General features: G+C 34.8%; 1 protein-coding gene across 1 annotated transcript; it reads right to left on the bottom strand.

Moving 5' to 3' along the window:
- Positions 1-1,590: 1,590 nt before the first annotated feature.
- Positions 1,591-6,728, bottom strand: LOC107874426 (uncharacterized serine-rich protein C215.13-like). Its single transcript, XM_016721212.2, has 7 exons — positions 6,225-6,728; positions 4,950-5,141; positions 4,448-4,596; positions 4,278-4,346; positions 3,654-3,804; positions 3,113-3,558; positions 1,591-2,926 (listed from the first exon to the last, which is right to left on the bottom strand). The coding sequence occupies exons 1-7, from the start codon at positions 6,373-6,375 to the stop codon at positions 2,102-2,104; spliced, it is 1,983 nt and encodes a 660-aa protein (XP_016576698.2). The 5' UTR covers positions 6,376-6,728; the 3' UTR covers positions 1,591-2,101.
- Between the last annotated feature and the right edge of the window lie 3,130 nt (positions 6,729-9,858).

Genomic DNA, 9,858 nt, shown 5'->3' with positions numbered 1-9,858 from the left:
ACAAGCTATTCCTTTCGATTCTCTCTTTCTCAAACATGTAATGAAAAATATGCCAAAGCTATCTAAGCAATGAGTAGCCTTGGGGGCCTCCATTGTTGGAAAATATACATATCTTCTAGCAGTCCTCTCATGTCTAGAAATATATTGAGATTTGAAGTTTATGAACTAAAATTTTGATAACAACATCGTTCGCAAGTGCTAATAAAATGAAGTCGAAATTTAATATTTGTTGTATATAGTGAATCTTTTAATAGGTGCGTGTTAGAAATTGTTTAAATAAAATATAACTCATATTTTAATAGAGAAAGTGTCTTTTAAATGAATGAGTGTGTACTTTCATTCTTTGATTCCTATCAATTCTATTTAAATTCAACTTCTTCTCATTCTATGATATTTTTACGGAGAATCCTTCTTTTAAAACATTTTTCAAATACTCCATTCTTCTCCATATTATTTATCCAAGAAATACAGTTTAGGCTCTTGCTTTTTTAGATAATTAATTTTTGCTTATTTAGAGGTTTGTTATATCACTAAAGCAATTGGCTTATAACTAATAATCCTATAGCAATCTAGTAGAGGGAAGAGAGCAAATATAATTTTTTTAGAAGTGACTCGTGTGTGTTTCAAGTCTCCAATCATGTGTTTGTTATTCATGGAGCTAGACACCAAGGTATGCATTGAGACTAACTTAGCTTGGTCCAAACATTGTATGTCTTAAGACATTTATTTAGTATTTACAAATTATTAATTTAAATCTCAATAACTTAAAAGCGCTAGAATTTGAACTCACATACTTTAAATCCTGATTGCACTTTTTTATTCTAACACATATTAAGTCCAAATTGAAGCTATTTAGTTCGACGGAACCGATATTTGTTACACTTCATATCAGCCTCTACTTTTACCATCATATCCTAGAGAGAATGATGCTCAAAGGCCAATGCTGTTTTTTTGCCCCCTTGAAATGGATGACACAAAGGGGAGAAAAAGGCTATTCATTTTATGCCCACTCTCATAAGGACCATGACTTTTGATGCAAAAAGAACTTTTTTACTTCCTGTTGAGATACATGCGTGAAAAGGGCAAATCCCATTTATACCAAATTCTCATCATTGATGTTGACAATCAATATGAACCTTTAAAGAATAAGGTTGATGATGGAGAGCTTAGAAATTATTCTCTCCATCTAAAAAGGAATAGCATCATTATCATGGATTTAACTTGGTTAAGGCCTTTTACGCTATCAATAGTTATCTTTTAGGCGACTTATAGAAATCTCTTTTAAGAAGAGCCTTGGAGTTACTGGTAAACTTTGTTCGTCATGTCACTAGGAGGTCATGGGTTTGAACTGTTGAAACAACAGAAATACAGCATAAAGCTACATACAATAGAACCTTGTGGTCTGACTCTTCCTGGAACCCCACGTATAGTGAGAGCTTAATTCACCAAGCTGCCCTAATAGAGTTCGCTTATAAATAACAGGCATGAAAGTACTCAACTTATTAAAAAAAACTGGCTAAAAAATGGCTACTTGCCGGATCCAGCAAGATCCTAGACTCACTCTGAGTACCTCTTGATGCCCCGACTCTTAGTCTCAATCAAGAAAGATAGGAACCTTTTTGTGTATAGAAATTAAACTTCACTATTAGTTGAAAAATCAAACCATTTTCTTTAATTATGATTTTGCAAAAGTACTTCCTATGTGGCTTTTGACATTTATGATTAACTATAGAAATGAATGGCAATTGCCCCATTTGGTTGATCAATGGCCAACTCATGCTAGTGACAAAAGCAAGTGTGTCTGCTTTCAAACATTTGCAAAGAGTTTAAGGAGTCTGCATTAGAACAAAATGATGCCTATCAAAAACTTAAAAGGACTAAAAATCTGGCAGACAACATAAGCATCCATCAATAATTTACATTTATGTTGCTTAGACGCTTCAAAAATGTCGTTGGATGCGTGTCGGGTCCTCTAAAAGTAGTGCATTTTTGGATGATCCAACACGGGGCCTGCAACATTTTTGAAGAGTCCAAGCAACATAGATTTGCATAATGCTCAATTGTTCTCTTTGTCTATTCCTTTTGAAGAAAGCAAAGATGACTACTTAACCATATCTGATCCCATGAGAGTTGCACTTCTGTTGCAAACAGATTTTTTCTCAACCAATGGAGTTCTCATACGAGAAAAACTCTTTCTCTGTTTAAGCTGTGTTTTTGTTCCATCATTCAAATCAATGAGCTCCAAGTATCTACTCAAATCATTAACTTCGTTTTCCTGTTTTCTTGATTTTGAAGTGCTTGTAGTCCCCTTGTTCCGAGACGGGGTTAAACGGAGTGACATGGACTGTGAGGATTCATACAACCGACCTCGACTTGCTTGAGACTGAAGTGTAAAATGGAGTGACATGGACTGTGAGGATTCATACAACCGACCTCGACTTGCTTGAGATCGAGGTGTAATGATTGTTGTTCCAGTGCTGATCCCCTTGTCGTCTTTCGTGGCCATCTTCTCTCTTTCTACCTTGGTCTTTACTATCCCATTGACTAGTCCAACCTTTTTTCTGTCATGTTCTCCGGCACCAACTTTTCTCAACTTTGAGCAAACTTTTCTGTCAATTTCTATAGATTTATCTGTCAGATACTTAGACTGTACATCAAAGCCATCTTTTCGCGTATCAGATGCTCCATAAGAAGCAGTTTTTTCCTTGTGTAACGATGCAGCATATCGGGGATTGATTCTTGAACTTGGAATTAGTCTTGTTTTCATCGAATCTCGGGATACATTGACGGTGCATAGCGGACTTCTAGCTCGTTTAACTTTAGTTGATGCTTCAGCATTTTTGCCTTTATCATCTATACATGCTGATATTCCTGGCTTCTGTGATTGACTAGAATTTCCATCGAAAGTTCTCACCACTGACATATCCTATCAACGAAAATCACCAGTTGCCTAGTTTATATCAAATATGTACAGATATTAACTGTGACACAAAAATTAGTGTGTTCTTTAGATGTATATAACTAATATTTGCTTATAAAAAGCACACATATGAGTACTTTTAAGATTTTTTCACTAAAGGAATTAATAAACTAAAGTGAATGAAAAGCCAACCTCATCGAAGAAGCCAAATTTTGGAGATGGCATACAAAGACCGGATGGTTGGGAATTCTCCCTTGGCACTGAAGCAACAGGTCGTGTAAGCTGACTTGGAGACCATAAGTTCCGAGTTGGTCCAAATGTCATATTAAGGCAACGATTTGAATCATTATGAGCTTGATTGGTGCTAGAAGTTGAAGATGATGATTCCAAGGACCATGCATTTGTAGTACTAGTAGGTGATTTATTAGAGGAATGATGAATTTGCATTGAGGAACTAAGACTTTCAAACTTTTTACTCTTTGCTGATGATCTTATGAGAGTCTTTGATCTCGAATCAGAGGCAGAGAGTTTAGTCTTTCCGGTTTCTCCTCGTTTCCTAGAATAAGCAGATGTCGCATACAAAGGACAAGAGGTGATTGAAGAGTGAGCAGTAGAATTTGTCACCATTAAATCTCGTCCTACAAAAGCCACATGTTATTTATTCTATCATAAATGAACGAGGATGAGAAACAGCCTCATTTGTAAAGAGGGAAATCTTAAGTGTGTCGCGTACCAGGTCCAGTTCTCTTCCTGCATCCAATATCCACAGAGTACGTGTGTGGTGATAATAGTTTGCTTTGCCAAGTTGAAGCACTTTTGCTTGCTCGTGGCACCTTTGGAAGCTTGAGTTCTAGTGAATCACACTCTGTTCTTTTACTAGGTTTCTAGTTAACAACAGCAAAACCATGTTAAGAAAATCTCTTCTCAATATCATTAGCAATTTTCAATTTAAACAAACTTAGGCATTTAAATAGAAGTAAAGATGAATAATCCAGCGGCGTATTGTGATATCCTTTTAAGTTCACTATGGGATGAATGGCTAATAAACACAAGAACTCGCTTCAGATCCTCTATTATACTATGGATTTAATCTTATATATGCGAACAGTTAAACTGAACTTTTACACAATCAGCGTAACTTAACCTAGTGTAGAAGGTTAATTTTTGCATAGTTTCCAGGCAACGTACAGGCTTATACCCCTCAACACGAGCAATTACCTTTAATTACTTCTGAGATAACCTGATGATATAAAAGATTTTAGACAGTATATAAAAGTTAAGACTCTTACATTATGTGCCATTTGACTCTTTGAAGTTTGAAGTCATGTATTTGGTAAATGTATATAGCTACACTAACCTGTGTTTTACTTCTATCTGCTCTGGCATCGTTGATGTTTTTCCTTTTGGAAACTAGACCATGGTCGATCTGACAATTAAAAATGAGAGTGTTAATCGACTGAATGAACCACATAACACTTTTAAAGAAAAGGAATCATCAATTTCAACGTTGTCCCTTAGGTGACTAACCATGTCTCTAGAGCCAGTCCCGATAGTTGAAATAGACGGTAGGACTGGCCTCCGAGCATGTACATCTTCTAGGATGAAAGGCAAGGGATGATCCTCTAATGTGTCAAGCTCTTTGTTCATCGATGATAGTTCATATGGATCGAGAAGACCTGTCGATGGATACAACAACAATGACACCACAATACTAAGTTAGGGTCGGCTATCTAATCCTCACTGTCCATGCTGCTCCATTTAAGCTCATCTCAATCCAATATTATATCGACATAAAAATTAAGCACTAGAAGTACTATATACTTTCTACTGGCATACAAATACCTAACAAGAGTAAAAGTCTCCTAGAAAACATTAGGCCTAAAGTAATCGTATATAAATCAACACCTATTGACGGATGAAGGATATTAAATCTTACAAACATGAAGCAACTAAGCTAATTGCATTATACTGACATGCACATAGATCAGTTTAGGTGAAATACTATGCTAAAAATCTAATAAAATAGTACCTGCACTAGTGAAGAAGGCATTATCCCAAGCTGAACTTTTGCACAAGTAACTCGGTCTTCCTGGCTGAATAGATGCAGCAGACAAATGCTTTAGCTCATTCTGCTGGTTCACTTGGGTTGATTTATCTTTCTTTGCGGCAGTTCTTGATAAATTTGAACTCTGACCATTCTCATTTATATTGTCCCATGTTACTGCAGAAATGACGTCAAGTGAAGTTGCATATAACTGCTTTCATACAGTCGAACAACAACAATTACACCTCATTCCCAAGCAAACCAGTTGCTATGCTGATGTGCATACTAGAAGTAAACTATCAAGAAACCTCAAAATCACAAAGCACTATACAACCGATCTCAGGCGGTTATTTTTATTGACCAACGGAGGTTGGTTTTGATAGTTTTTTGGTATTGAACGTTTTTGCTCGGAAATGTAACACATAAAACTCTCCAGAAAATGAATTCCATTTAAACCAATTATCTTAAAGAACATGCAGGATTAGTTTTGATCCAAAAAGAAAGAGTGTACTGCTTTCAAGTACAAACGGAGTGAGACACCCTTTACTGGAGCACATATAGACAATGATAGTTCATATAACCGACCCAACTTGCTCGGCATTGAGGCGTAAATGTAGTTGTTTCCTTAGTAAATATTCATTATAAGACTTCTACAACTTAGAACCACTCTAAAATACTTAGAAAAAACTCAGGTTCGCCAAAAATATTAAATAATCCCTTACCTTTTGTTTACATGACACTTACCATTTTGAAAGTTGTTATGAGTTTCAACATTTCAAATTCATTATACAATTCAGAACTTGAAATTTTAGAGCCATGATTTCTCAAATAAACTAACTCGGCAACAATTACATTAATATTTTCGCATAACTGTCCTTGTAAAACATGTAAGTCAATTTAACTCCTTAAACTAGTGTCTAATCAAATACCATCAATAAAATTGTATCAATGTAGAAACAAAACGTATTTGAGATTCTCATCAGGAAAATATATGAACATAAACATACTCACATTTATACATGCATAAACAACAATGACTCATGACAAGGCAGAGCCAGGGAGATGCAACCGGTTTATCTGAATCCTCTTTGCAGAAAAATACATTGTATGTTGAAGGCCAAAATTAGTTTCTACATATATACATCGGATGTTGAATCCACTTGACTTCTCCGTATTTTTCTAATGTTGGTAAAAAACCTCGCGACTCTATCAACTGACTCAACTTGACTCATAAATCATATGGTATAGAGAATTACAGACCTGAAAGGCGAAGATCTTCAAGTGAATCAAACAAAGGAGAATCAATTAGACAATCTTCTTCTGAGGAGATATCAATTAGCCGAAGCTTTTGATCTCCAATATTATAACTAAAGCTTCTCTTATTCTTTTCTCCATGACATTCCATTTCCATAACTTCACAAAAATAAGTATGAAATGGCAAAAATTTAAAGATAGGATACCATGGGGTTCGGGGCTCAGGGCCAGCGTTCACGGTTCAAGTTTTCAGGAATTCAACTCTTAACTAGAGGTTTCGGATCCACCTATATGGATTAATTCAAATTAGAAAGACATACCAAACACAAGGCGGGAAACAAAGAGGACAAAATTTTAAGTTTGGAGAAATGAGAGATTAGGATTTGTAAATGACTTTCAATATAATTAAGCAGAATCAATTAACTAAATCCTATGATTTGCATTTGATTTCTTTCCATTAATGAATTGGTCTTTTCTTTGCATGTGATTAAACCAATGTGCCCTTTAACGTTCCCTTGATCATAGCATCTTCATGGTTTTTGAAAATTCAAAATTTTCTCAACTGTTTTTTTTCTTAATTACAAAACCAGGGTGGATTCGAATTAAAAAAGCATTTTGATTTATTTTTATTTTTTATTTTGGTCTTCTTTTTGAGTGATTGAATTTAATTGTGGGTGTATTTATTTTAGGATTTTTGTAAGAGAATTTATTTTTGATTTTAATTTAGATGTTTCGTGAGAAAATGGTCCTTAATATATAAGTATTATTTTATTTTGGTCCTTAATATATCCCACTAGATTGAAATGATCCTTACTTTATAATAAAAGATAAGTTTAACGGTGGGCGCCACATGGCTAACAAAATTTAGCATTATTTCTTTTTTGTTAGTGTTTGCAATAAATTATAATTTATGCAAAATAAATTAAATCAGAGATAAAATATGAAGAAATATAATTTTATAGATAAAGAATATGCGGGTACAATTTTGTTCCTCTGAATCTTCTCTTTAGATTTTCTCAGTAATTCAAGAGCCGTTAGTAGTGTATTTCTTGAACGTATAAAGATTTGAATTTGATCTTTGCAAGAAATATAGGAGAAAAACATTATTCAATTGTTGTATCTACATTCTTATTGAATTATTATATCTAAATTATTACACTGAGACCTTATTGATAGACACTATATTGGACTCCTTTTCAAACTAGGACATTGACATTACAATCATTTTCCAAGTTGAATTTTGTATAATATTTTCTATTTCTACTTATTTTAACACTCCTCTCAAGTTGGTGCATACAAGTCATATGTACCGAATTTGTTAAAAATGTAACTAATAGGAGGATCAGTGAGGGACTTAGTGAAAATATTTGCAGGTCGATCACTCGATTTCACAGATTTTATAACAATATATCTGAAAAGTATCTTCTCTCTCATAAAGTGACAATCTCAGTGTACTTAGTCCTCTCATGAAATACCAAATTTGATGAGATATGAAGAGCCACTTGGTTTCAAACATAAGTTCCATTTCATTGATTTCTTCAAATTTTAACTCTCTCAACACCTGTTTGATCCAAATTAGCTCACGAGTGGCTGACCGCATTGCTCAATATTTTGCTTCTGCACTAGATCAATCAACCACACTCTATTTCTTACTTTTTCAGGATACAAAATTACCCCATACTAAAACACAGTATTCAAATGTAGAACATCTACCATAAGGTGATCCTGCTCAATCAGCGTCTGTATATCCAACAATGTGCCCATAACCTCAGTCCTCGAAGAGTAGTCCTTTACTTGAAGCTGACTTAATATATCGCACAATGCAAACAACTACATCTCAATGACTATCATAGGGAGAATCCATAAACTGACTTACTACACTCACATGATAGGAAATATCATATCTGGTCACTATAAGATAATTCAACTTATCAACTAGACGCCAACATCTTTTCGGATCATTGAGTGGCTCCCCCTGTCCTGGCTGGAGTTTAGTAGTCGGATCCATAGGAGTGTCAACAGGTTTATATTCCATCGTTTTTGTCTCCTCAAGAATGTCAAGGCATACTTGCGTTGCAAAATAACAATACCTGATCAGGAATGAGCAACTTCAATACCTAGAAAATACTTTAGTCTACTGAGATCTTTAGTCTAGAAATATTGAAAGAAGTGTTGCTTCAAACTAATGATACCATCTTGATTATTATCAGTAATAACGACACCATCAACGTAAATCACTAAATAAATACATAGATTTAAAGTAGAATGTCAATGACACACAGAGTAATCTACTTTACTACGAATTATGCTAAACTTCTGAATTATTGTGTTGAACTTTTCAAACCATGCTTGAGAAGATTGTTTTAGACCATAAAGTGACCAACACAATCGGCACAACATACTAGACTCCCCTTGAGCAACAAATCCAGGTGGTTACTCCATATAAACTTTCTCCTTAAGGTCATCATAGACAAAAACATTCTAATATCCAGCTGAAAAAGAGGTTAGTATCGAACAACAACCATGAATAGAAAAAGATGAGCATATACTATTTTAGCCACGAGTGAGAAAGTATCACTATAATCAAGCCCAAATATCTGATTATACCCTTTGGCAACAAGGCGAGCCTTAATCGATCAATTTGGTAGTCTAGATCAACTTTCACTACATGAACCCATCAACAACCACCGATTGATTTACCTGAAGGGGGAGGAATAAGCTCTTAAGAACCACTCGTATGTAAAGCATACATCTCATCAATCATAGCCAATCCCTATCCTAGATGAGCAAGTACTTTTTATGGACTTACAGATATAGATAGATGACAAAAATAATATATAGGCATAATAGAGTGATGATAGATTATGATAATTTAAAAGGGTATAATGAGGGTTAGTAATATGAGTGGACTGTGTACCTTTTTGAAGTGCAATCAGAGGAGATACGTCATAGTAAGTTCAAGTTCAGGTGCAGGATAGAAATCATCTGCGTTTGATGTTGTGCGTGGATGACAATGATAAGTCAGGAGCGGCGACACTGTAGATGGAGTTGTAGAAAGTATTGTAGATTCCTCAAAAATCTGTTCAAGTAAGACTGCTGGCACTATGGATGGAGATGTAGAAGTAAAGATAGAAACCTCAAAAGTCAACATAAATAAGACCTCAGACATGTTAGAATGATCAGGATCATAAGAAGATGTAAAGTAAGGTTGAGACTCAAAGAATTTACATCTACTGATATAAGGTACCGATGAAGATCAGGTGAGTAACAATGATATCCTTTTTGTACTCGAGAATAACCAAGAAAGATATATTTGAGAGCACTAGGGGCTGATTTTTATTTTCCAGGGTTGAAGTTATTAACAAAATATGTACTCCCAAAGACACGAGGGGGAGAGAGTAGAGAGGTGATTGAGGAAATAATACTAAATAGTAAGTTTGATTTTGAATGAAAGTTGAGGGCATTCAATTAATTAAATAGCAAGATACGATAACTGCTTCTCCCAATAAACATAATGGAACATAAGATTGAATGAAAGAATGCGAGCTTTCTCAATGAGGTGCCTATTCTTCCTCTCTGCTACTTTATTCTATTGAGAGGTATACAAATAAGAAGTCTGGTGAATAAGATCTTGACAAGT

The sequence above is a fragment of the Capsicum annuum genome, chromosome 6, assembly GCF_002878395.1.
Source record: "Capsicum annuum cultivar UCD-10X-F1 chromosome 6, UCD10Xv1.1, whole genome shotgun sequence".
Classification (NCBI taxonomy): Eukaryota; Viridiplantae; Streptophyta; class Magnoliopsida; order Solanales; family Solanaceae; genus Capsicum; species Capsicum annuum.
The sequence above is the reverse complement of the archived record's forward strand: the minus strand, read 5'-3'. Positions and strand labels throughout refer to the sequence as shown.

Bases quoted from the DNA above. Each gene is read 5' to 3' on its own strand.
- LOC107874426 (XM_016721212.2), bottom strand. From the start codon at position 6,375: ATGGAAATGGAATGTCATGGAGAAAAGAATAAGAGAAGCTTTAGTTAT. The intron at 3,805-4,277 runs GTTAGTGTAGCT...GTTGTTAACTAG, and splicing joins CAGATAGAAGTAAAACACAG to AAACCTAGTAAAAGAACAGA. The intron at 3,559-3,653 runs GTACGCGACACA...TGGCTTTTGTAG, and splicing joins CAGGAAGAGAACTGGACCTG to GACGAGATTTAATGGTGACA.